The 27,247-nt window shown below is 43.5% G+C and overlaps 1 protein-coding gene across 1 annotated transcript in view; it reads left to right on the top strand.

The window, feature by feature from the left end:
* Nucleotides 1-15,305: 15,305 nt before the first annotated feature.
* Nucleotides 15,306-27,247, top strand: part of RIPK4 (receptor interacting serine/threonine kinase 4) — a 28,138-nt gene continuing 16,196 nt past the window's right edge. Inside the window, exon 1 of the mRNA XM_082221322.1 lies at nucleotides 15,306-15,665. Coding sequence (XP_082077448.1) covers nucleotides 15,484-15,665 — 182 coding nt within the window. The 5' untranslated portion in view covers nucleotides 15,306-15,483. The remainder of the gene's footprint in view (nucleotides 15,666-27,247) is intronic.

Below are 27,247 nucleotides of genomic sequence, written 5' to 3'. Positions count from 1 at the left end.
TTATAAGTGATTTATTGAACCCGCCCACCCACATTTTTTTTATATAAAGGAGTTATAGTAGGTTGTTTTACTACACACTTGGTGAGAAACAGGAGTACTGCAGAATCCAAGGGCCCTTTAACAAGTGACAATTAAGAGAGTCTTTTAGGCCAGTGCTACTAGCATCAGAGGTTAGCATCAGGGCCACTCCAAGCTGTTCCTGTGCATTAGGAAAGCCATTTCATGGAGTCTTACTTGGAAGTTGAATCTTAGCTCAGCGTGACAACAGAATAATGTCCCCTACCACACCTTGCCCTGGTCAGCATTGTGGCGTGCCTACAAAGGTAGAGGGCCCCAGGCTCACCCCTGGAGCATTCTGGCTGTCACTGCCTGTTCACCTGCCTGCTCCAAACAAGCAAGCAAAGAGAAGATGGAACATGAGCATCCACTTCATCTGGCCTTGCACTCCTCCCTTGGGGGAGCTATTTGGATTGGGCTCATTGTGTTAGAAGTGAGGAGAAGAGGGCCCTATTCAGAGAGGGCTCCCGTCCTCAGTGAGGATGTGATGCCCAAGAACCATCTAAAGTCCAGAGCTGGTCCCCAAATGAGTCTTTGATCCAGGTGAAAGAAAGCTTAGTTTCACCCTGTCCCGTCTTAGTCCCTTTTGTGCCTTGTGGTACACATGTGCAAAAGACTATAACTCTATTGCCGTTTCGAATGCTCAGGGACCTGACTTTTAAACAGACAGACATCCTTCATGTACTTCTTGTGTTTCCTGGGGACAGATGCTTCCTGCATCAACAGATCACCCTCCACCCATCATTGTTAAGCTAATCATTGTGCCCCATAATAGAGCCCAGGCAGTTGAGGAATGGGGACTCTTCAGCACTAGCTGATTTGGCTAGGGTGAAAGAAGAATGCACCTAAGCAAGAGCAGCCTTACTCCTGTCCAAATATAATGCAGTCATTAGGAGCAATGGGCAAAGATCTGCAAGCAAACAAAAATGCAATTTTCAAATGACTTGCGTGGAAAAATCCTAATGCTGCAACTCCCTGTGGACATTTACTTGGGAATAAGCCCTGTTGAACTTAATGGAATCAGTTCTAGGTAAAGATGCTTAGGATTGTATTGCAACACAGATTTGGAAAACTGTGCTGTATCCTGCATAATAATGACATGAGAAAGGTCCTGTCACCTTCTTCTTAGCATAGGGCGTTCCCTCCAGTGCAATGTTGCCTGTCCACCAGAGTAATGGAGATTTAGATGCCCATTGACTGGTTTTGTGGCAGGCTGCTAAAGGGGCTTGTGGGATGGGGTGTGGGAGAGAAAGAATCACCAACTGGGCTTGCTTAAAGTGCTTCAGGAAACAACTGTGTTTCAGTTTATCTTTCACATGTTGAAATGCCTGATTTCTATCTACATATTTGGGTCAGAAACTTTCCTAGAGATAGTCATCTCCAGGTTTCCCTTTCCAGCACAACCTATGCACATCCGTTGCAAAGTAATATTAGGTAAGCATCTCTAGGTCTGCAGTGCAAGTCTATATACATGTCTACTCAGAAGTAAACCCAACTGAGATCAATGGGACTTAATCTTAAGTAAGTGTGTAGAATTGGAGCCTTAATTTGGGGGTTCAGTTGACATGGTAATTTGGGGAACGTCTTTCTCCTTGCAAAATATCCCAGGGATATAAGGATATGGAGAAATGTGAGTTGTGCTGAACTAAGTTCTACTCTCCCAGTATGGATTCCCTTTATCACATATACAGCCCAACAAGACGACAACAAGAATCCACCAATAGCATGTGAATCAACCTGGCTTGCTTGACCCAACAAGCCCTCCACCTCCTCACAAATGCAAACAAACCCCATTGCAGACAACCACAGACAACCAACCACAACCTGGGCCCCGAACACCTCTCACTACCAAGGGAATATAACAAGTAAATAGAACGAGAACCTATCTAGTTGACGCTGACACAAAACCCCACACGTACACTGTAACAAAATATAAATTTCACTACCACCCCTCCCCTCCACCCCCTCTTCTTCCGGACCTTATACTGTACTCAACACTAATGTCTCATAACAAATGTGACTGGTCTGTAGAAAAGACTTTACAACTTGAAAAAAGAGACAAGGCATGTACTTTTGTAAACCAAGAAAATCTTTATTATTATTATTTTTAAAAAACCTAAGTTGTACTTCACTGAAATTAATGTACTTAAGTTAATCATGCCCATTGATTTCAGTGGATCTTCACAGAATGCGACTGACATTGGATACAGCCCTGCGAGAATTAACTGTATGTGGGCACAGTCTGCAATGATTTCTGAGACCATTGAGATACATTACAGGGTCGCCTCCAGCATGGAGATCATTGCAGGCTGCATCCATGTTGTCGTGTTTTCATGGATGAGAGAAAATGACCAACAGCAGCTGTGTGAAGTATCCACTAGTACAGGAGAGTCAAGTTTATTGAAGCCTATCCCAGAAAAAGCTTCTGAATTGTAAATCCTTTAAGGCATGGATCTATTTACTGCTCCTCATAAGAAGAGCTCTTCAGGATCAGACCAATGGCCCATTTAGTCCACTGTCCTGTTCTCACTGTGGAGAACCAGATGCCTGTAGGGATCCCACAAGCAGAACCTGAATACAACAACACTCTCCCTTTTATAAACTGATGTGTATATACACACATAACACATGTATAAATATTAAAATGGCATTAATTCTTCTAATTTCATGCACATTCCTTCCCCCTGATCTGCACAAGAAGACACAGGTGCTTCTAGTATGTCAGCCAGGCTACAGGACTGGTATGGACCCTGAAATATTAGCATAGCATTATTATCAAAGGGGAAGCAGACTACGTGTCTTCAAATCCCAACCTGTTAGGGGTGTTAGGAGTGTTTTCACAACCAATCACCAGAAGAAGTAGCAGTGGGAAAGATGGCTGTAGTACATTTCCAAAGAAGTGCTCAAATAGTCAGTAACAAGAAATAATGGGTTTTTTCCACACACCGAGAAGCTTAGTAGACAAGGTGTATTATTCCATTTATTAACTTGTCTTATCTAGGAACGTTTATCACTAGCAATTGAAGAAGAACCCAGCTACTCTGACAATGTATTTACACAATAGATTTTTTCATCTCCTAAACTATTTAAGTGTTCCCTGGGTATGTACACACTGGTATGGAGATATATAATGTATGAATCAGGTGATCACCATATGGATAGCAGCAAATCCTGTAATTTCAGTGTCTGAAAAAAGAGTTGCTGTGACAGTCCATCATGCTGATTTCTTGTTTTACACATTACAGTGTGAACTTAATTTGTTCTGGAGGTCCGTTCTTAGGTTGAAACTGTTCTTATTCTGAGGTGCACTCCCGCTGCTGCAGGCACACGACTTCCGTTCTCATCCTGAGGCAAAGTTTGCAACCAGGAGCAGCTACTTCCGGGTTAGCGGAGCTCGTAATCTGAAGCATTTGTAACCAGAAGCCTTTGTAACCAGAGGCACCACTGTACAGCTGTTCATATGGGCACATGCAGGCAACATTTACAGCAAGGCCAGGTCTCTCCCCCATCAGTTGGCCCTGGTGGGCTTCCCTGGCACTGGGTAGCTGGGTCCAGTAACCCTGCTGAATTTCCCACAATGCTCCAGAATGACACCAGGTTGGGGACATTGTGGGAAATGTAAAAATTTCTTAGACCAAGTTGTCTGGTGCTGCTTGGAGTGCTAGCAGTCAGCAGTGGGCCCTGCCAGGGCAGTGAGGCCCTATCAGCTCCCCAAGAATGCTACACACTGATACCAATCCTGGTATGCGACCACAGAATTGTATTGCGTGAATCAGGCAGCCCTAAATGTTTGTACGTCCAATGAGAATGACAAAAAAAGTACATCACCCCAACAAAATTAGCTAAAATGTATAAAACCGGAGATAAGACCTGTTGGAAATGTAAGAAGAAAGAGGGAGACTTCTTTCATATGTGGTGGTCCTGTGATGAAGTAAAGAAGTTCTGGGGCTCCGTTTATGATGAACTAAAAAAGATGCTAAAGTATACTTACCCAAAAATACCCGAGGCATTCCTTCTGGGAATGGTGGGCAGTGAGATCAATAAAGACGACCAAATCCTATTCCAATATGCAACAGTAGCCGCTAGGGTACTGCTAGCGCAGAATTGGAAAAAACCCAGCATTCCAACAATTATGGACTGGCAAACCAAACTAATTGAATATATTGACTTAGCAATAATGATGCAGAAGATTAGGCACCAGAAAAATACTAAATTTATTAATGATTGGAATAAATTTTTTTCATACATGGAGATGACGTTAGGAAACACCAAAATCACAGTAGGTATAATTTAAAAACCGCGAGGTTGAACACGACGATTAGTAAAAGATGCTGCTGTAAATATTGTTGAGATAGAGGTCTCGTCGTGGTGGTGGGAAGTCAAAGAACGTAAATATTGTATATTGATTCCGAATTATTTTACTATCCTTGTTTTTTATGTGTTTTGTTCTATCATGTATATGTTCTTTTTTAGATGTTGGATTATAATAAAAATTCTTTTTAAAATTAAAAAAAAAAAGAGAATGACAAAAAAAGAAGACACCAACATTGTTATTTCTTTGCTTCTTGTGATATTATTTGGTCATAAATAAATAACCCAATAAAGTAAGCATACTGTACTTATTAGTGAAAAGTATACAAAGAGCCTGTTAAGTTTTACGCGGGTGGCACTGTGGATTAAACCACAGAGCCTAGGACTTGCTGATCAGAAGGTAAGGGGTTCGAATCCCCGTGACGGGTTGAGCTTTACCTTACCTATGTATTCATACACACACACATGGGCAATCTTTGAATGGAAGCAGATACTAGAAGCACAAAGAACTGTGACATGGTGATAATAATAATAATAATTTATTATTTCTACCCCGTCCACCTGGATGGGTTTCCCTAGCCACTCTGGGTGGCTTCCAACAGAAGGTTAAAAATACATTAAAACATCAGTTATTAAAAACTTCCCTAAACTTCCCTGTGAGAGAAGAGATTCTACCGGATTCTGCCTGCCTTGCCTGCCTGGAAGCCCTGCAAGCAAGCAATGTTATTAAAATTAAAGAGCATGATCAGTTTGGAAATGGGAATTTTTCAGTTCAGCAAGGAGGACAGAGTCGCTTGCCTCAATGAAGAATCCTGCAGTCAGGGCTAATATTTGTGCTGTAGTTCAGTTGCATCTGTGGGTTCTTTTTCAATTTTATGTTATTGGGGGAGGGAAAGATAATGAAGCTCAAATTAGCTGGACTTCTGCTCCTTTTGACAACAAAGAAATCAGGTCTATGTTCCTAATGTTCCAAGAGTTCTGTGAAGCTCAACTGTTTGCTGTCTTAACCTACCAATGTAGATAAAGAGGATTATTTGAATCTTTCATCTCTGAAAAACCCAAAGCCCCTAATACGCAAATACAGCAAATATTTAACACTTAGGAGTAATTTTAGGCATGCAAAGGGTTCCTTTGATCTCCAAAGACCTTTTTAGCTGTTTAAAGTCATTCAGATGCGAGGGCATTTTTAGGATCTTTGAGCATATGCATAAAACATCACAGGAATGTAGCCAAAGGGGGGAGCTGCCAAAAAGAGGGAAACTGAGTGGCACTTCACAGTATTTTCTCTACGCAGGTGTACATTATTGCATGAACAAACTGATGCACACTAACGTGTGTGAAGATTGTGCAATGTTCAATGTGCAAGTTGTATGCTCATTTGAAAGTTGCGACTGGCAGAGAGGATGTTCACCCAGCAAAACAGCCCCTTGCATGATCATCACATATGATCCTCTACATATTTTATTTCATTTTACTATTTTGCTTTGTTTTTACAGGGGTGTTTGTGTGTACTGGGGAAAATGTTGCATGTAAAGTAGACCTTTGCCCCCAAATCTTGGCTTAACAATGCAAAGACACTTCATGGGTTTCTGCATGGAACCACAGCTAAACTACAGAAAACAAGCAGTGGCATTTTCCATGGCCAATACAGAATAAATGGGATGTCACCTTTTTAAGTTTCCTGCGTGCATAGGCAGCTGCTGACGTAGGTTGCAGCATGGTATGTACTCAATTTATGTGCCTAGCAAAGATGAAAGGCATGAATCCAGCCTGGTTCTGTGTGTGGAGGAGGTTAGTTCAAACCTAACATTTAGAAACTATTATCGTTATAATTGTTAATTGAGCTGCATAGTGAAGTAAGAAAATAATCCCCCAGTCAAATTTTAAATAGTGCTCCTGTTCTGTTTCGAGCGAGGCTGGAGGAAATATCCAAAAACGTCTGTTCTATTCAATTAGGAGGTTTGCACACTTTATTGTTGGGAACAGGACAATATTGACTTGACAATTAACACAACTTAGAGCTTAGTTTTTCAAAGCAGCCTTTGCCAACTTTGCCCAGATGTTTTGGACTACGGCTGCCATCCGCCGGGCTTCCCTATTGTTAATCAGTGGTGAGTACAAGGAACTTTACAGCTTTTCGCTCTCTTTGTTTACAGAGTGGCTGCATGTTCACCATAGATTTAAAGGCAATGGCTTCCCCCAAGGGATCCTGGGAACTGTAGTTTGTCAAGTGATTAGTGATTTGGTCTAGATGACCCTTAGGGTCCCTTCCAACAGTACAATTCTGTGATCTTATTATTCTATAATGGTATCGGCTTGCAAAATGATCTGCTTATTTTAATGTATTTCTAGATATAATTGGGCATTTGATACAGTATCCTCCAAAGAACGGGAACTTGGACTCTTATTTAATCAAAAAGAAACATGTAATATCGACATTAATCTGTGAAACTACTACATACGCCTAAGCATTTTAGAGATATGGTCTTTGGAATCAAGTTCAAGCCAGCTGAATTGGTTATTACCATGTGAAAGGGAAAAGTTTGTAGGGGGATGTACAGTGTTACCTCGAGCTACAGGCGCTTCAGGTTACAGACGCTTCAGGTTACAGACGCCACTAACCCAGAAATAGTACCTTGGGTTAAGAACTTTGCTTCAGGATGAGAACAGAAATCGTGCTCCGGCGCAGCGGCAGCAGGAGGCCCCATTAGCTAAAGTGGTGCTTCAGGTTAAGAACAGTTTCAGGTTAAGAACAGACCTCCAGAACGAATTAAGTTCTTAACCCAAGGTACCACTGTATAAAGGAGCTTTACTGACAAGAACACTTCTGAGAGAATATCTGCCCATCCCCATACACTGTCCTCTTGTGATATTTTGATCAACAGGGCAAGGTTATGATTTTAATCTTCCAACCATTTCCAATTAAGATTACTATTTCCACCAAAACCCTTTCTTTCACGTACTGTAAGGTGCCTGTGGGTTTTAACAGCTTCATAACAGGCAGAAATGTGCTATGGCACTAAGGAGAGCTGCATATCAGTTTCTGCCTGTCACACGGACTGTTAGAAGGCACAGGAGCACTGAAGTGGCAACCCTCTGGCCACAAAACCCTGTGACACTTGGATCTCAGAGAAGCCTGGTTCAAATGTGGCAGCTGAAGGACTTAATCTTGTCCAAGGCCACTCACTATCTTTCTGTCTTTGTTCCTTATCTGTTAAATGGAATTAGAATCTTGTAATAGAAAGGATTGACAAGATAAGGAAAGGAGCACACTTTGCACATGAAAGTTGCCGTCAGTTAAGGAGCAGCCTTGTATTCAGCCTTGCTCAGCTTCCCCTGGACTCTCGGGTTGGCAATGGGGGACCCTGCCTGATCCCCACAAGACTTTGGTAAGTGGGAGGCATGGTTCCTCCTCTGGTGAGTTGCTCTCTGGATTAGGGCTAGGCATGACACCACCCCCAATCCCTTACATGGCTACTTGGGGAGAGAACAGGAAATAGTTGAATAATTCACAAAATATGTTTTAATATCCTACATGTGCAGAAGGTCTTTGCCACTACAGCCAACAATGACTTGTTCAACATATTTGTACAGTGGTACCTCGGGTTACATACGCTTCAGGTTACATACACTTCAGGTTACAGACTCCGCTAACCCAGAAATAGTACCTCGGGTTAAGAACTTTGCTTCAGGATGCGAACAGAAATCATGCTCCGGCGGCACGGCGGCAGCAGAAGGCCCCATTAGCTAAAGTGGTGCTTCAGGTTAAGAACAGTTTCAGGTTAAGAACGGACCTCCGGAACGAATTAAGTACTTAACCTGAGGTACCACTGTATTGGGCTCTGTAGAGACAGCCCCTGTGACCCTCCCAATTTATTACTTTCAACATGCACAACTCCAGCTTCCCTAACAAAGATGATTCAAGAAGTTCTGCAAACATAACTCAGTTATTATAATTTATTATATAAAGGGGAGGGCGCGGGTGGCGCTGTGGGCTAAAGCCTCAGCGCCTAGGGCTTGCCGATCGAAAGGTCGGCGGTTCGAATCCCCGCGGCGGGGTGCGCTCCCGCTGCTCGGTCCCAGCGCCTGCCAACCTAGCAGTTCGAAAGCACCCCCGGGGGCGAGTAGATAAATAGGTACCGCTTACCAGCGGGAAGGTAAACGGCGTTCCGTGTGCGGCTCTGGCTCGCCAGAGCAGCGTTGTCACGCTGGCCACGTGACCCGGAAGTGTCTCCGGACAGCGCTGGCCCCCGGCCTCTAGATGTGAGATGGGCGCACAAACCCCAGAGTCTGTCAAGACTGGCCCGTTCGGGCAGGGGTACCTTTACCTTTATATAAAGGGGAAGGGCCACAGTTCAATGATAGAGCATCTACTTCACATGTAAAATGGTCCCATATTCAGTCCTCAGTAAGGCTGGAAATGTCCGCTGTCTGAAACCCTGGAAAACTACTGCCAAGCAGTGTAGACAATACTGAGCTAGATGAACGAACAGTTTGACTTGGTATAATCCAGCTTCCTACGGTTTTGCATCTTTCTATTTATTATAGACCATTTTGTGCGCATTCAATTGGCATGCGACTGCTGACAGAAGGGGAAGGGGTGGAGCAGGGCGGTGTATGTGTGCTCCGCGGATGCGCATGATGACCCAGAATGCAACACTCATGTAAACAAGGAGTTGCCTGTGTTTGTAAAATCAGTGGCCCCCAAGGCAGCTTTGAAAGTAAATAAAATTAAAATGTGACGCGGGTGGCATTGTGGTCTAAACCACTGTGTGGGAGCCAGGAAGTCATGGAAAAGGCTTGTAGCGCCACCTGGTGCCTCGCTGACCTCGGTGACCTGCATGTCCGTGCCTTGCAGTGTATTAAGTGCATAGCCTTATATGGAGTTATGTTCCCCCTCTGGGCAGTATAACCTTATATGGTTGTGGGTGGGTTTAAGCCATGACCGGATGTAGGTAACGTGAGACATTGGCAAACGGCCATGCAAGAGGAGAGAACAAAGGATAATAAAAGTTACGGGAGAGAAGAGAAGTTCGAAAGGAGCTGTTCATACCATCCTGAAAATATTGCTGGTTCTCTGTGTCTTTATTTTATGCTAAACTGTGCCATTTGTGACGGCTGGCTCCATCACCACTGAGCCTAGGGCTTGCCAATCGGAAGGTCAGTGGTTTGAATCCCCACGACAGGGTGAGCTCCCATTGCTCGGTCCCTGCTTCTGCCAACCTAGCAGTTTAAAAGCACGTCAAAGTGCAAGTAGAAAAATAGGTACCGTTCCGGCGGGAAGGTAAACAGCGTTTCCGTGCGCTGCTCTGGTTTCACCAGAAGCGGTTTAGTCATGCTGGCCACATGATCCGGAAAAACTGTCTGCACGCAAAAGTCAGCTCCCTCGGCCAGTAAAGCGAGATGAGTGCCGCAACCCCAGAGTCGTTTGTGACTGGACTTAACTATCAGGGGTCCTTTACCTTTTTAAAATTAAAACAGATGAATAAAAATAGAGAGCATTTGAATGAAGCCAGTGAAAAATGCAGATGTAAGGATGTACTTATTACACTTTCAGATGCCACACTGAGCAACACCAAATGATACAAAGTGGTGAAAATTTTGGGGTCTCGGCCATCTGCAGCAAAATGCCCTTTAGAGAGACACTGACTATTATCTCCACTGACCCTGACCAGCCACTATAGATAAACACAGGGCTTCCAAGGATCAGACAACAGATTACTGAACATCTGTAAAGTGGTGGGCAGTTTACAGACACTCTAACCTTTGAATAGATGACCCAACTGGATCAAAGTGTATCTTCCACTATGCTACTCAAAAGTACGTTTCTGTGCGGTGCGCTTTTCCAAATCTCATTAATCAAATCCAGATTTAAAGAAGAACAGCTATTTTCTAGTGTTTGTCATATTCCTTAAATGTCATTCCAATTATTGCACCATTTCCAGATGAGAAGACCTTGGGCAACACTTTCACATATATTCGGTTTAAGGGCTTGTCTACATGAAAAGGCAAAGAGATACCCTTTTCTCTCCTTATAGACAAGCCTTGCAACAGAATACATGTGTTGCAAGGACTTCTTAATTTTAACCATTAATATCATAATGAGAGAGCTTAACATTTTTAAATAGAGGCTCAGGAGTCGTCTTGGCTGTGCATATACAAGTCGCCCTTTTGTAGAGAATGTGAAAATGACACCTATGGGAGTTGTTTTGTTAGGGTACCAATTTCATTTTTTGTGCGTTAACTTATAATTAACTTTTATGAACAATCAGGTTTTGGGGACGGTTTGGATTTGCTACACTTCTTAAGCTAGCATATAACTTTGATTTCTCCCTCCCTCCCCCCTTACTATCTGTAGCACTTTGCTCAACCTTCCTATGCATGTTTTTTCAAGTTCCAGCTTCTGTTCTGATTTTTATTAGGTAAACAGTATTCTCAACTTGGTCAACAGGCTAGACTAGTTCAGAAAAAAGTATTAAATGGAGGGGCAAGCAAGGGAGCAAAAGGCAGAGAAAGTGATACCTCTCTTACACATTTGTTGTCAATGTATTTTGACCATGGAAAGCATTCCTTTAAAACGATCTATGGTGTCCTTCCTCTGCAATTTCAGTAGATTCACCTGTGGGTTAACATGGCTGTTCAGTTTTGCTGTGAAACAGTCCTCTGTTTTAAATTTACCTTTTCTGTTACTGCAGGAAATCTTACAATATGCCCAATATGCAGCATATGAGAGAACACAGCAAACACAGGAATTATTTTCTTAGTGCATAACTATGATGACATAACTTTGTTCTGTTTCTGCTGGGTGCAAATAATAGTGCACTTACACAGACTTATGGAAAGTCAGCATCACTTTAAACTGGAATGAAGTTATGTCAGCTATGCTATAACAGTGCCAGAGTCTGAGTCCTCTGCCTGAGGGCCAAACTAGACATGATATTTGCCTTAACCCTCCTCCCCCGTTTGACCAGTGCTTTGAATAAACTAGTTTGGTTTAATGACGTTCACTGAATTAGTTCAAAAAGCTCTGAAGGAACTCAAGAGTTCACATCCTTAACTCTGTAGTTCCTAGAAGTGAGGAAAGAAGGGGAATTTTCATTTCTGTTGCCACAGTGTGACTGAAGTCATCTGTCTGCAGCTGCTTGCAAGGAAAGGGACAGTTAAACTCTAATCTCACATCCACTGAGCAAAGCGCTCACTGCCCTGGTTCTCACTGGTGGAAACTGTACTGGACCCTTGTCTCTGTTCTTGTCAAAGGCTTGGATGCATAGATAACTTCAGTACATAAGTCAGGTTACAAGGTTCATCAATCAACAGGTGCAGCAGAGGTTAAAGTACATGGCTAAACACAAGCTAAGATGATGTCTCAACATTTGACATGGCCCACATCTCTCCTTTCAAAGAGCAGAAGGCCACAGTCATTTGCCTGTTTGTTGTCCAGAGCCACAGGACTAGACATATACAATAGTAGGAAGAACTGCAAACAAAAATGCGTATATTATAAAATATTCTCACCAAAAAAATCCAGAGGAATTTTTATTTAATTGCAAACTGATATGGAAATGTTGAGAACTCAAGAATGGAAAAATGAATTAATTAAGCTTTTTGGAAATAAGTACTGTTCTATACATTCATTGTGTCTGTAATATTGCCATATTATTACTCTCAATGTTGTAATCTACCTTGAAAACATGATGTTCTGTAATAATAAAGTTTCCTTAAAAATTAAAGCAGATTGGAAAAACGATAAACTCAGAGACACCAAAATGGGCATATTCTACCATCCCTACTCTCCAACCATTTTCTGTCTCTGTCTACTAAGAGTCTTGTAATTATCAAACCATCAGAAAAACTGACTAGCCCTGAGGGGGGCAGGGCGGGGCAAGTCGGTACTTCTTAGTTTGTTGTTTCTGTTTTAACTACAAAAGCCATTTGTCTCATCTTTCCATGTTCTTTGGTTTGAAGAGCAATTGTTATCTGCGTAAACATGTTGAAACGTACAACAGTTCAGCTCTGTGAGGTGGATTACAGTACTGTGTTTCTACTTCCTGGACCTTGCAATTCCCTAAGGCAAGCACAACAGGAGGACGCTCAAGGTGGGCATCAATAAAACACAGAGTGAGTTTGGCTTTACTAGGCTTGCTCAAAATTACATGCATTGTGGGTGGGTGTGAGCTCAAACCAAGGAGCTGTAAACAAAACGCTTTGAAATCTGTGCACGTAACCTCACACATAAAAAGGTTACAGAAATGCAAACAAAGACCACAAAAGGGCTTGCTCCCATTTGAAGAAACCCCATGCCAACTCTGTGACCAAATGCCACTAACTTGATCCCATAACATTTTAGGGATTTAAAGGTCACCATGAGCGCATTATATTGGATATGAAAACAAATTGGCAACTGATCATAAGAAAAATGGTTTTGCTTTAGAAAAAACTAAGTTGGAAACGGAGTTGTTGGACTCTAAAGTTCAGAATCTGTCTAAAATGTATAATTTATTGTTGGAATGGCATACAAAGGATGAACAAGTTACATATGTGATGATAGATTGGGCAAGAGATGTGGGACACAACATAATGTTTGAAGACTGGGAAAGGTTGTGGAGGAAAGGGGTCAAGTTCACTGCATGTACGGTGTTAAAGGAAAATATTATGAAAATGATGTATAGATGGTACTTAACCCCTGTACAATTAGCAAAGATATATCATAATAGTGATAATCTATGCTGGAAATGTAAAGAAAAAGAGGGTACCTTTTATCATATGTGGTGGACCTGCCCCAAGGTCAAAGACTTCTGGGAGAAGATTTATAATGAATTGGAAAAAAATGTTGAGATATACATTTATTAAGAAACCAGAGGCCTTTCTTCTGGGAATAACAGGTTTGGAATTGCCCAAGAAAGATGTTAAATTGTTTTTGTATGCCACAACTGCAGCTAGAATTTTGTTAGCTAAGAATTAGCTCCCAACAGTGGAGGAATGGCAGATGAAGGTGATGGACTTTTCGGAGCTAGCTGACCTGACTGGAAGAGTCCATGACCAGGAGGAGGAGGAGTACCAGGAGGAATGGATGAAATTCAAAGACTATTTAGTTAAATATGTTAAGATAACTTAATTGGAAAAACTTGCAAATACCAGGTAGGCTTAGGATTTAAATATGTGACATTAGAGAATAAAATGTTTAAAGTTAAAATGAAAAGTGACTAAGTTAATTTTATGAGAATATTGGTTTTGGAAAACTGTTACAATGATATACAATGATATACAATGAAACTCAGCCAGGGGGATTTGAGGAAGTCATTTAACAATGTTACTAAGATTGTATTAAGTACAGTTAATATCTATGTTTGTTTGTTTAAAATTTTGGAAAATCAATAATTTTTTTGAAAAAACAACAAATTGGCAACTGATCTCCCTGCAACCTCTGCAAACCCTTAAAATCTGCTCCAGTAAGCCCACCCAACCATCCAGTAAGCCCCCCAACAGCCATCTGGAGCAAATGGGGCAGAAGGCATGACAAGAATACACCAAATGTTGGTGCTGTATGGCTTCTGTTTACTAACTTGCACTAAACAAAAACTGTGATTTACTGAAATAAACGAAGGCTGCCAAGAATAGTGGTGTGATACACTGCATCCATTGTTTCATTTTCTTCCTATATACATAAAAAATGGAAGGCTCCCACATTGGAAGATTTGTACTGCCTCACCACAGTCCTGGGTTTGCAGAGAGGAGCAAGAGAAGGCAGGCTGCACAACTGCCATGACCATGGCATGGGAGTGAGAAGAGGGAAGTACACAAGGGGGTGTAGTTGGTTTTAAACAACAGCAGTTTGTGTAAAGCAGGGATGGGGCGGGGGACACAGAGTAAAAACATTTTTTAAAAAAATAGCAGCAGTTTTACCACCCTCGCAGACACATTTGGTAAAGACACAAGAGAGGGCCTTCTAGGTAGCTGCTCCCAGACTGTGGAGCTCCCTTCTTGCAGAAGGCTAAACTCCCTCTCTGCTTTCCTGTTGCCAGCAGGCAAAGGGGGCGGGGGTTTGTTTTGCAGCAGGGTCTTTTAATAGTGGGTATTGTTGTATATTTTCTTGTACTTTCAAGTGGTTTTAAATTGCATGGATTCAGTGCTGTTTTTAATATAGCAATTTACTTGTTTCTTTAAAAATACAACTGATTGGTGTGTTTTTAACCTGCACCTGTTTTTAATGCATGTTGTGACCCGGGGTACTGTGCTGGGAGAAAGCTAGGACATTAAATAAACAAACTTCCTTTGCAATAGGTGCGTGCCTGGTAGCTGCCAAGTAACCTTTGGTACTCCGAATGCTCCGGGTGGTGACGGCGGCGGCTCCACTTTTGTTTTGATACAGCGCACCAATAACACACCAACATTAGGGACGCATTGCAGGACCACTAATAAATCGGAATGATGTGCGGATGGTCCAGTACAGATCTACCAGTAATTCGCCGGTCTTGAGGGACTATCAGGTGGGGCCAGAGCAGCCAACTCCTAGGGGCTGACGTCCCTTCGGCCAGCCCCCTAAAATATTCGTGGGGGCTGGGCTCCCCCCCAAAAAAAGCTGATGAGCATTGCCATTCAAATGATGTGCGCGTGCTGTGTCTTGCGATCGATTTTGCGGGGCGGGGCTTATCTGCCCCCCCAAATATTTTATTCAAGTTGGCACTCCTTTTCTGGAGGCGAAGGAGTCTGAACCTGGGCGCTACACCCCTTCCCACACTCTCGTTTTCCATCTAAAGAGCGGGAGCCGTGCAAATGTCTCCGGAGGCGGTGCGGAGCCGTCTCTCCTTCCCGCGGGGAAGCTGCCTTCCACCCCCAGCGCGCAACTCTTGCAGCCGCCCAGGCTGCCCTGCTGCTGCTGCTGCTGCTGCTGCTGCCGCCCCCGCGTTTTCGCCTCGCAGTTTGCCGGAGGCCGGAAGTGACGTCAGGGCCTGGCGAATGAGCACACCTTGAGTCACCTGGGGAAAGGAGACGGCGCCGCCAGATGGGAGGGCGCTCAGTCCGCGAAGGGAGGCTGTGCAGTTCAGGTGTGTCTCGCGCGGGGGGGGGGGGGCGAGTCGTCCGGCTGTCACACTGGGGGAAGAATCCGGGGGCCGCATGGAGAAGGAGGGCCGCTCGGCGTGGCCCATGGGGCTGCTGAAAACCTTCGACGCCAGCGAGTTCGGCAGCTGGGAGAAGATCGGCTCGGGAGGCTTCGGGCAGGTCTACAAAGTCCGCCACGTCCACTGGAAGACCTGGCTCGCCATCAAGTGCTCGCCCAGCCTGCATGTGGATGAGAAGTAAGGGCTCGTCGGAGCGCCGGGCTGGGCGTCGGGGAGGAGGAGGGAGCGCCGGGCGCCCGGTTGGGCTTCCCCGACCGAGGCTCGCTTGGCAGCGGAGCAGCCTGAACCCCTGAGCTGGGTTCAGGCTGCTCGTGGGTGGGGGTGTCTTGTCAACTAGCAGTGGCGCGATTTTCTATTTTGGCGTTGTTTTGCAAGTGCAGTCCGGAATACGCGCGACGGGCGCCTTGGCGAAGCCTTCGAAGGGCTGCCCGGGCTGCGTTGTGACCTTTGGAGCGGTTCCCTTGGTTTCCAGAGGTGGACGGTCCCGTTGCCCTCGAGACTGCCGCGCGGAGTCGTGCAGGTGTCGAGCCACCAGGGACCGAGAGAGCCCGATCTGCTGGGCTTACTTCGGAGGAGGCACGCTCAGGGTGGCGCTGCGAGTGGCAGACGGCAAACCTGCTTGCACCCGCACCCCGCCCCTTGGTAACTTCCCACGCTGAGCCCAGCTGCAGTTCTGGGCTGCTGCTAGCTAGGAAGGGATTCCCCGTTTGGTCAAAAGCACGTTTTAGACAGGTCTGCTGCTGGGTTTGAGAACTTAATATACAGTGGTGTTTTGTTTTGAAAATCCGCTTTGGTTGAGATGTTCGCATTTTCGTTTCCTGTTGCATAGTTCGGGGTCCGGGGCAGCGCGGTGCGCGCGCGTAAGAATGTGCTCGTAATTTGCAGTTTCAAAGACGGCGCTGCTTTCCTACGCGAGGCTTCGCCTTATGCAAGGAATTTGTCCTGATTGTGTCATCGACTTCTTAAGGAAGTCTGGTGGTTACAAAGCCTATCTCTTGTGCTGCTCGGATGGCATAGAGAGGAAGCTAGGACGAAAAAAACCAAACCCGTTTTATTTCCCTCCTTTGGCTGGTTTGCTTCGAACAGCCTAGGAAAGGTGCAGAGTTAATTTCAGTTTGCTGAGCCGCCTGGAGGAAGGAAAGGGATAGGAAAAAGAGAGATAGGAAAAGACGGGTGTGCATTAAAAATCCCATGTGTGCTTTCCAACTAAGACCTACTCCGAGTAGACCCATTGAAGTCAGTGTTTCTACTCGGAGGGTGATTTGGCAGGCTGCCACGCCATCGTTCCACTTAAAGGGCCTTTTGGCGAAACAACTCGGCTCCATGAAAGCGAAGCACAAACACTTCGAAAGGGGCACCGTCCGCTTCCCACGGTCCTGTCCCGTCCCAACATCTGCAGCTCCGGTTCGCTCGCTGCCTCCGGTTGTTTGCTCCTCGCTTGTGAAACGATTATTTTCATTATACGCCGCCGCGCATGCAATACGTTTGCTTACAAAGGGCGCTTTTGCACCGCGAGGCCAATTTGCCTGCAGATTTGCGGTAATGGCCCCTTTGTAATGCACTCGCTTAATGAAAGGGAGGCTGCATTTATAAGCAAAACGCGTTGGCAACAGTACGGGACGCTGGGAGCGATCGGCTTGTAGCTGCCTGCAAAGGTGTGCTTCGTTCGGTGGAAGGGACTGGCTGTTCTGCAAGGAGGGTGGCGTGCAACGGAAGCGGTGGAGGAGAAGGGAGAGGTTTTCTGGGCCTTGGTTTGGCTTGGCATTGTGTCGGTGGGCTTGGGAAAGGCTGATCTTGAAGGAAAGGTTAGCAACAACTGGTTGGACCCAGACTAAAAAGTTTTGTTGCACTTGGACCCCACAGAAATGAGTGTGAAAGTTACTCATGGTGACTAGTAACTTTCCATTAATTTCAGTGGAACTAACTTACGGTGTTTGCTCCTCATGCATGCAAGTTTTTTGCATGGACCACATGACATTGTTGGCAGAAAATTTGCCTTTTTTAAAAATAGAGATTTACCATTTCTGGGGGAAATTGGATATTTATTAATTAAATGTATTTCTCACCCTTCTTCCCAAAGGATTAAACAAAAATCTTGTTGCCAGTTGACTGCTTGCAAGATCTAAACAACCCATTTGCAAATTAAGTCTTAATCCAGCCTAAATTTCTTGCTGAAGGGGTCACTTGCTGCTTCACACGTGAGACTACGTTGCAAAATGCAGCATGCTTTGGTCCTAAATGTCTTTGAAAGCAAATCCTATTGGGGTTTGTTTTGCTTCCATGTAATGTTGGGCTGCCAGATAGCCTTGTGTTGCATCGTTTTATCCCAGAAATCACCAGCAAAAGTCCTGAGCCATTTAGAAATTGTCAATTCTGGAAATTAAAAGTATAGCTTTATTCATATCTCCTCAGAAGCAAGTTGTCACTGTGCTTGGTGGACTTCCTCAGTGGTAACCATACTTCTGTGGGACAGCACACTTGTTTTGCATAGAGAAGGTCCCAGGTTGTTTCAGTCCCAGGCACCTTAGGATCAGGTAGCAAGGTGATGGGAAGATGTGGGAAGAACCCTGGAGACCTGATGATAGTTAGAGCCAGGTGGACAAATCATCTGACCTGGTATAAGGCTTCAGTGTAATACCCTGAGCTGATTTTAGCAACAGATCACAAATATTTGGCTTCTGATCTGAGAACCTGTGAAGTTTTCTTTTTAATTTTGGGATTCTACCCCCAAGCATAGCTCATTCTCTTGGGGCAACTTTGTAGGCATCAAAAATATGAAACCGATCGCTATCTTCACATTTATTTACAGTACTAAAGTCTGTTGAACAAAGCTTTAACAAACCTGTAAAAGTCATCCCTCATTTGATGTATAGTTGATGGATGTATATATTGCTTTCGCTCTACATGAACTCTAAATCACACTGCAGGTTCCCCGCAGTTTGCAACATCTCACAGGTGGATGAATGATCAGAGTGATGTGTATAGAGTGCCCTAAATGTGTTAAACAGTAGTCATATTTTTATATTTATCCTAATTTTCAGAGCTTGTGTAGTTCATGGAAAAACAAACATCAGAGAGAAATAGTAAACACTCTAGAGTGCATACAGCATTGAAATTGTATTGCAGGACCAACTTGTCTGCAAACGCTGGTTTCAAAAATCTCTCACCGCTTTTGAAAACTTGGGCTTATATATGTGAATATGTCAACTTAGCTACATCACTCAGACATCACTTTAAACTGCTACAATGGAATTTGATTGTTAAGTTGTCAGTGCTTATTGCAAAATGTTCCACGCACTTGGTACTCACTATTCAGTCATGATTTTTGAGCAATACCTAGACTAAAGTATTTGACCCACTACTACTGGAGGTCAGGGAAAAGCACTTTTGGTATAAGACCTAGCCACTGTACATTTAAATGCTTTTCATATGTTAAAAATATTGATTCTGACACAACACTGCTAACAGCAAAGTATTGGAAAAGGAACCACTGGGGTGATCTAGCCCAGTTCTCTGTCTGCCCATCTACTCACCTGTTCCCACAGGTCAAGCTGTAGAACTCATACCATAGCGTGCAACAAGTTGAAAGACCATAGCTTCAAATGCCAAGCCCTTTATTTTAGGGAAGGGCACATTCTCCCATCCTGATTTAGAGAAAAAAAACTATTTGATCTCAAGTGCAATGATCTCTGTTGGCAGAAACCATATCCTGGTCTAAGACAAGTAGCTCCACAGAATCATGGGGTTCCTTGAGGGTATCCAAAATCCAGTTGCCCACTATTACTGATAATTCATTGCAGTGTGTTGCCAGGTTGTACATAACAGATCTTGCTGCTGCCCGGCTTATCCTTGGAGTGTTCCTGAAAGCACATCCCTGATTCTCTGCTGTTTCACAAGAGGCCCACAGCAGGTAGATGAATGTGGAAAGTTTGAACACTGCTGTGTAAGTCACTCACACTGGGTATACAAGTTCACAGGAAAAGGAAGGCCAGGACAAAAAATAATTTGAGAGCTGTGTGTACATAGACAGACAGGGAAACTTTCCTGATCCTTCTGTGCCCCAACTGGCGATCTGGAATACAAAGCCGTTTGTCAACTCATTCATCTCTACTTGGAATCGAGTAGATTCCAACAACTCTTCCATGAGACTACTGCAAAAAGTCATGCTTTTAAAAGTAGAAATGTCTGTAAGCAAAAATCATCTCATGGAATCCGACCCATAAGCGTGAGCACTTTCTAGCCATTGAAGAGCTGTGCTATTCACTGGCATATGTAATAAGCGTCTGTTAATAATGGGGGTTGTATGAGTGGAATAGTCTCCCTCAGTAGATGGTGGACTCTCATTCTTTGGAGGTTTTTAAGCAGAGGTTGGATGACCATCTGTCATGGATGCTTTAGTTGAGATTCCTGCATTGCAGGGGGTTGGACTAGATGACCCTTGTGGACCCTTCCAACTCTATGATGGACTTCTAGTGGGAGGTAACAACAGGAGTGTTCTACCAGTGTTAGTTCTGTTGAAGACTTAGTTCGGCTGCTTCTATTTCGATGGAGGCAAAAATGCTTAAAAATACCATTCCTGAAATATCTCTGGGAAAAATGCAAGTGGGCATAGAGATATATAAAATGGGCACCTTTTTGTGACGCAAGAAATGTGCATGCTCTCAAATAGGCTGTAGCTCTCCACCATTATTTTTAATTTTTTCCTTTTCCTGAATCTCTTCTTAATATTTCTGTATATATTTCTGGACTTGCAGTGTTCTTCTCTGTGGAGCAAATCATCTGGCCCTTAAATTCCTCTGTGTGTGTGTCTGTGTTCGTGTTCCAGCGGTGAAGATTGCTAGCTGAAGGATTTGAGAGTCCTGTTCCTAGTTGTTTGGAGATGGTCCATATTGGGAACCTCTGGCCGAGGGACCAAATGTCAAGCGCTAGGCCAAACCCTCTTGTTAGGACCAACCCTTCATTGACCTTGCTCTGCACCCTTCTTGTGTACTTCTGTCTGTTCAAGGAATATGTTCTTGAACTGTGATAATGTTTCTTGCTTGCCTGGATGGCGAAATTGTGATGGTGTGTGTATGTGTATATATATATACTGTTGGCAGGCTGGAATGTAGCCTACTATACAAAGGTGAGTGCCACATCCTTTAGCTTGGCCACTTCTGCCCCAGCCACACCAAGTACTGGCACGTGGCCCCTGGAAAATTCATCAGAAAGGACTGTGGCCCTCAAGCTAAGAAGGTTTCCCCCTTCCAGTCTATAGTGAAAAAGCGCATTATGTCCTCTCATTATGTAAAAAAAAAGCGTTAGACAGTAATGTGAAGGAAAGTTCTGGCTAACTTGTCCTTTTGAATCATGACTCCTGTTGCAATAGTGCCAGTACCCGTTTGCCCGTACAGCTTAGAGGGACAATGAATATTTTTGTTTCTAAAAAATGCCTCGCTGTAGGAAGTAAGCTGATCTCAGAATTGGAAAGAACAGTGTGTGATTCAGTAATGAATAAACCATGATGCTAAAAACTTTATCTAGGTAAGTGAAGGATTAGAGGATTCTTCCCCACCCCCCTGCCTAGCTGGGCAGGACTGCAATACTTTGCAAAAAGAATTAGAAGCTGGTTACCTTACTGCCTCAAGAGCTGCTTGTAAAGGCTACTTTGAAGTGGGGTCTTGGATGGCTCTGGCCACGATCACCTTGCTCCTTCATAACTGTATGCAATAATGGTGACTAAATATAGTTGCTAAACCTGTTGTGTATAACTAATGACCTTTGCCATACTTCAAGCAGAAAGAAGCGAAGGACACCTCCAACCGGGTGTCTGTGGTGCTTCTTGCCTACAGTGTATTGGGTGGGCCTACTGTAGTGTTGATGATGGTAATGATGGGGTTTAACCACTTTGGGCAGGCTACTGGTAAGAACTTCATGCTCACTGAGTTAAACATCGTGCACTCTTGGCTGGGAGCAGTTCCCAGCACATTACAGGCCCTACCTCAATCAGGGCATGTGTTGGCTTGTGCTGCTAAGCTTTGCCCGTTGCAGCTCCAGAGGTCAAAGTAGGCAGCAGGCACCAAAGCAGGAAGTGCTTTGGGTGCTTTCTTTTGAAGTGCAAACAAATGAAATGGCATGCAAGCAGGATCTTCTCTTTAGGCCCATTGTGATATTAGAAAAACACAAAGGCCTATGCCTGGGGAGGGGAGCGGAGAAAGGCTGGGTTATAATGGAGGGATAGTTTCCTGATGGCCTATCTGTGTCATGGTATCAAACCCTTTGTATTGAGGTATAACCATGTTGCAACTAGATTAATTTGTATGGTTGATAATTCTTCTCTAAGTGAGTCTTTGGATACTTTTCTTTTCTTTTCTTTGTGCAACTTGTCATGGATTTACAACTGGGGGTTCCACTTAATGTGATTTGATTTCCATGGATGATGTTTGTGTGCCAGTGTCTACAGGTTCTCGTCCTTTCTTTGTGTGGGTCTTCTTTTCATCTCTCCGAAGGTCACTGCCTAAGAATGGAGGAGAGAGACATAATTGTTGACTCTTGTTTGTGTGTGTTTGTTATGAACTAGAGATTGCTTCTCTATAGTAGAGAGAGTTTTTCATACAGTAAACGCCACATAGCATGACTAATGATGAATGGCATCTCAGACAGATGAGTGTTGAGGCGGACAGGGTGTAGAGCAGAGCTGTATCTGAAATCCTCTTCGAGCCTAGAAGGCAGCTTGCTAGTTCAGAACAAAACAAGATCAGACCAAAGCCTCATCTAGTCCACCGTCTTGTTCTCATGGTGACCAACCAAGTGAGCTTCCTTGGAGGGAGGAGATGTAGCCCAGTAGTGGGTAAGATCACAGTATGTGCATGTTGTGGCTACCGTTCTAACTTCCTAAGTGTTCAGAAGTATCTCTATATATGTGTTTGGCCTATGCTGAAATTTATCATGACTTTCTCACCAAGGTCACTATTGAAATATTGTTGCCATCCCCAAACTATTTAGGCTGTGAGAGTTGTAGGCTGGAACTGGGAGCAAGACTACTTTTGGGGCAGTCTGTTTTTTGGGAGGGGGTATGAAAGAAAGCTAAAGCATTTATGCTTGAAATAAGGGCTTCAATTTTAATTTTCCCTGGGTGCAATTATTTTTAAATAAGCAATTCCCCCTCTTAAAAATAGATTCCTCAGAATTCTTAACATTGGAGAATGACTCCCATCCACAAAGTCTAAGACAATAAGATCACAGCATATAAACATCTGTGTGCTGTGTTTTTTTATATCACATGAGCCAGGTTGCCATGGGCAACTAAGGCACAACTTTATTGCTTTTTAAAGCTAGATAATATCTAGGCAATTACAGTTCTGCATGGGACCTTTGAGAATTGGACACAGCACAGCAAAGTTGCTGCCTACTCCTTTCCACCAGCTGCTCTGCGTTATTATGTCATACCAGCTAGGTCCACTCAGAGCACTGCACTGGGGAGGGTGGTAAAATAGCAGCAGCAGCATTGGGAAAGGGAGTGCTAAGATTTATCAAGGATTTCCCCTTGACATCATGTTGTAAAATTTAACTTGGTTAGTATCAGGAATGTGGCTTGCTGCAAATTTGGGTAGGAGCTGGGGATCTCTGGAAACAGCTCTTCTTTGAGAACAGACTGATGATGATGGTCAATCAGCTGCAAAGCACTTAGCCCTGCAAGCCTTCACAATGTAACAGGAAGCCACTTGGCTCCTTGTAAAAAGAAAAAAGAAAAGCAAAAGCAAAATTAAGCCCTAAAAGCTTTTACGGTGGGTTTTCTTTTTTAATGGCAGTAAATAGATTGAAACCTTTTCATTATGTGGCAAAATGCCTCACTTAAATGCAAGTTGGCAGAGATGTTATTTTCCAAAATTTCTCATTTCCATTTCTCCTTGTGCTGCTTTGTTCAATAAGTCAATCCCTATTTTCTGTCTTTGGTAAGATTGCTTCTCTGGAGCCCTTTTACCAATCCTCTTGCTGCGGCCCTGCCGATATTGTGGACTCCCCAACTCCCTTCAGCCCCAGCCAGCATGGCCAGGGGGCAGGGATGATGGAAGCTGCTGTCCCACAACATCTGATGGCTGCCCAGCTCCTCATCCCATGTATGTACCGTATATATGGTAGTATTTCTCCCCCTTTCCACTTTGATCCAATTGCCTTTTGAGTCATAGTCACAGCAGAGTACAATCCACAAACTCAAATCTATTTTTGCTTTTATGCTTAACCATGGCTTAGATGTCACTATGACAGTCATGCAGTATGTAAATAAAGTCTTTCACTTTCCATTTGCTGTGATGACTGAGTCTCAAATATTGAATGGGGTACTTTGTTTTTCTTCTTTTGAATTAAAAAGGAAACCAGGTTGTATCACTATTTATTGCAAGTCATCTTCTGTAACTTGAAGAAACAGATCCAAATAGATTTTCATATAAATATCTAGATCTTATAAGATTGTGCTCTGTCACCTATGGCCTTGCTGCTGGAACTGATACAGAACCAATACACAAGTATTTTTAATTAATTCTATCCTTAAGTAGAGGAGTATCTGTAATCACGGTTGTACAGTGGTGCCTCGCAAGACGAAAATAATCCGTTCTGTGATTCTCTTCATCTAGCGGTTTTTTCGTCTTGCGAAGCAAGCCCATTGAAGGATTAGCGGATTAGCGCTATTAGCGGCTTTTAGCGGCTTATCTGCTGATCGGATCAGCTGATAAGCGGATTAGCGGCTTAGAAAAGGGGGGGGAAGGGAAAAAAACCCAGCAGGAACTCGCAAGACATTGTCGTTTTGCGAAGCAAGCCCATAGGAAATTCGTTTTGCGAAGCACCTCCAAAACGGAAAACTCTTTCGTCTAGCGAGTTTTCCATCTTGCGAGGCATTCGTCTTGCGGGGCACCACTGTACACCTTGGTAGGATAAGACTGAAGGCGGAATCAGTACTCCTATCTGGCACTGCAGTTGCAAAGCCAAGAGGAGCTCAGGTTGGAGCCCACTTGAAGAAGAGGCGGAAAGTTATCTTTATGCCACAGTTCTCTTCTCCAAAGAGACACACTGATGTTAGAAGGATAATGCAGACAGAAAAAAGTATTATAAGCAGGAAACAGAAATGTATTTCATGTGCCTAAAAGTGAATGAGACATGAAGAGGAACAAACACCAAAGTATTTTACTTGAGAGGCAAATAAGGAAGGGAATACAGCTGAACGACAGACACTTTTCATTCAGTTATACCTAATAGAGAAAAGCATATTGTCTCCTCCTGTTCAAAATGTGTTTTCAAAACAATGAAATTAGGGAAGCCTTTGGGCAGTTTTTAGAATTTGTGCCTCTCAGTACTTCAGGATATGCACAGGAGTCGTGTAAAACCCCCTCAAAACTAGCAGCAATTGCTAGGAGACAAGCAGAGTTGCTTGTCCCAAATGCAGATAACATACTGTATTCTTGCAGGTTGGGCTTGGGTCCTGTATTGGAATGTGCACAGGTATATAGATAAAGTTAATCTTCTTTTGCTGGAAAATTAAATAAGTGTAATTATTATTTTTGATAGACATCTCCAGGTTGAGTATTTTAATGTCCTGATCATTTGCATATATATATGCAGTATATATTTTACTGACTACTGTGGGATCATTATCTCCTCTCTTTGGAGTAATAATGAAGCATTTAACTGGCTTCTCTCAGGAAGTACATGCTAGAAACGTGTACTTTTAAAGCAGTGTTGCTTGCCTAGCAAGTTTTTATAATTGCAATTTTTAGTGTACAATCCTTTGGGTGTTATAATAAAGGAGATATATATTCGAACAATGCAAAGGGAACAATAAAACTTTCTAAGAGAGAACGGGAGGGATGCAGAAGAAGTGAGGTGGCATACCTTAGGGGTTCCTTTAAAAGCTTTTCTGATTGATTACACATATTTAATGGATCACCTGATCTGCTGCCATGGATTTTGCCCGGCAGGTAGGCTGTGCACGTACTGAACCTTTAAAGCACATTCAAAATACATCCTTTCCCACAAATAATTCTGGGCTAGTTTACCCCTCACAGAGTTAGTTCCCAACAACCCTTAACAATCTACATTGCCCAGAATTCTTTGAGGGAGAGAATGTGTTTTGAACATGCTTTAAAGCTAAAGTGTGTACACAGCTGTAGTCTTGCTGCTGATTGGGGGAAATCAAGTGGAAAAAAGTATTATCTATCCCCCATACAAAGTATGCGCAGGCTGATTTGGAGTGTGACTGTTTACAGCTACTTATGCATTAGAAAATTAGATCCATATTGAAGACTTCTTTCTTTTTCAATGGTAGGAGTTTTAAATTTGGAAAATAAATAACATTCCGTGAATATTGGCCCTCATGGAATTTGCTAGTCATTCAGCATTCTGGATAGTGAGAAAAGTGTTAATTCAGGAGAAATACTTTTAACCGCATGAGCTGCTCCGTTAACTGCTTAATGTTAGTCTGAAAAACTAAGGGGAAATTAGAATTATGGAATTGGAAAGAAGCCATTTCACATTTTCAAAACAACCTTCACTCAGTGTGCAGACATTGGGATTGTGCATGCTGACCTCCTCAGATTCAGTGGGATATCTGAAAAAGGTTTCAGCACATTGATAGCTATATGCATACGGATCTTCAATGTGCTCAGTATCTTGCAGATAAAGCTGGACGAGTGCAAACGTCCCTTCCAGATGTTTTGCTGAATGTGCAGAGGTGGTGGTGGGACATTATGAGGGCATCTGAAGAGAGCTAGATGTCTGTGTTACTCTAGACATTATCTCCTTGGGTGATAGGTTAAAGATAAAGGGACCCCTGACCATTAGGTCCAGTCGTGGACAACTCTGGGGTTATGGCGCTCATCTTGCTTTATTGGCCAAGGGAGCTGCCATACAGCTTCCGGGTCATTTGGCCAGCATGACTAAGCCACTTCTGGCGAACCAGAGCGGTGCACAGAAATGCCGTTTACCTTCCCTCTGGAGCAGTACCTATTTATCTACTTGAATTTTGATGTGCTTTTGAACTGCTAGGTTGGCAGGAGCAGGGACCGAGCAATGGGAACTCACCCCGTCGCAGGGATTTGAACCACCAAACTTCTGATCAGCAAGCCCTAGCCTCTGTGGTTTAACTCACAGCGCCACCCGCGTCCATTTTGGGTGATAGGTTAGGATTAGATATATTTCGGAATTTTAAGCCCATTAATTTTTAGCATGTCTACTCTTACCTCTTCGTTAGATACCTCTATTGTGTTAAGACTGAGATGAAAAGGTACAAAAGTGAGATAAGCATGTTTGTCCTTTATTATATTTAATCAAGGAGAATAGATACATATCACTGGGGATAATGGAACAGGACCTTGCCATTAAAAGCTTTTGACAAGCTGTGCCCTGTGCTTAGAACTTGAGCAATGTCAACCAAGTGAGTGTAGGTATCTTTCATCGTTGTTCAATTATGCACATGTGGTGTCCTCTGACAGGTTAGTAGCCCTCAGTGTGATGAAAAAATTGAGAATATTTGATAGCTAATATTCTGACGCCCTCTTCATGCACTCGGTGTGAATATGTGTAGTATAAAATTTGGAATGGAGGAAAAGCACGCACACAGGTCCTGCCACCAACATCCCTGCGCATGCTGGTTCCTCTTTCAGACTTTCCTTCATTGAGATGGAACATCTAAAGTAGAGCAGAAGTGTGTTCTCGTGAATCCCCTTAGATTCCTCTTTGTGACTGGGACCCCTATTAAGCAGGATTCCTGATCACAAGGATGATTCTAA

Source organism: Podarcis vaucheri, assembly GCF_965113315.1.
Source record: "Podarcis vaucheri genome assembly, chromosome: 4".
NCBI classification, from domain to species: Eukaryota; Metazoa; Chordata; class Lepidosauria; order Squamata; family Lacertidae; genus Podarcis; species Podarcis vaucheri.
This window is presented reverse-complemented; position numbering and strand designations above follow the sequence as displayed.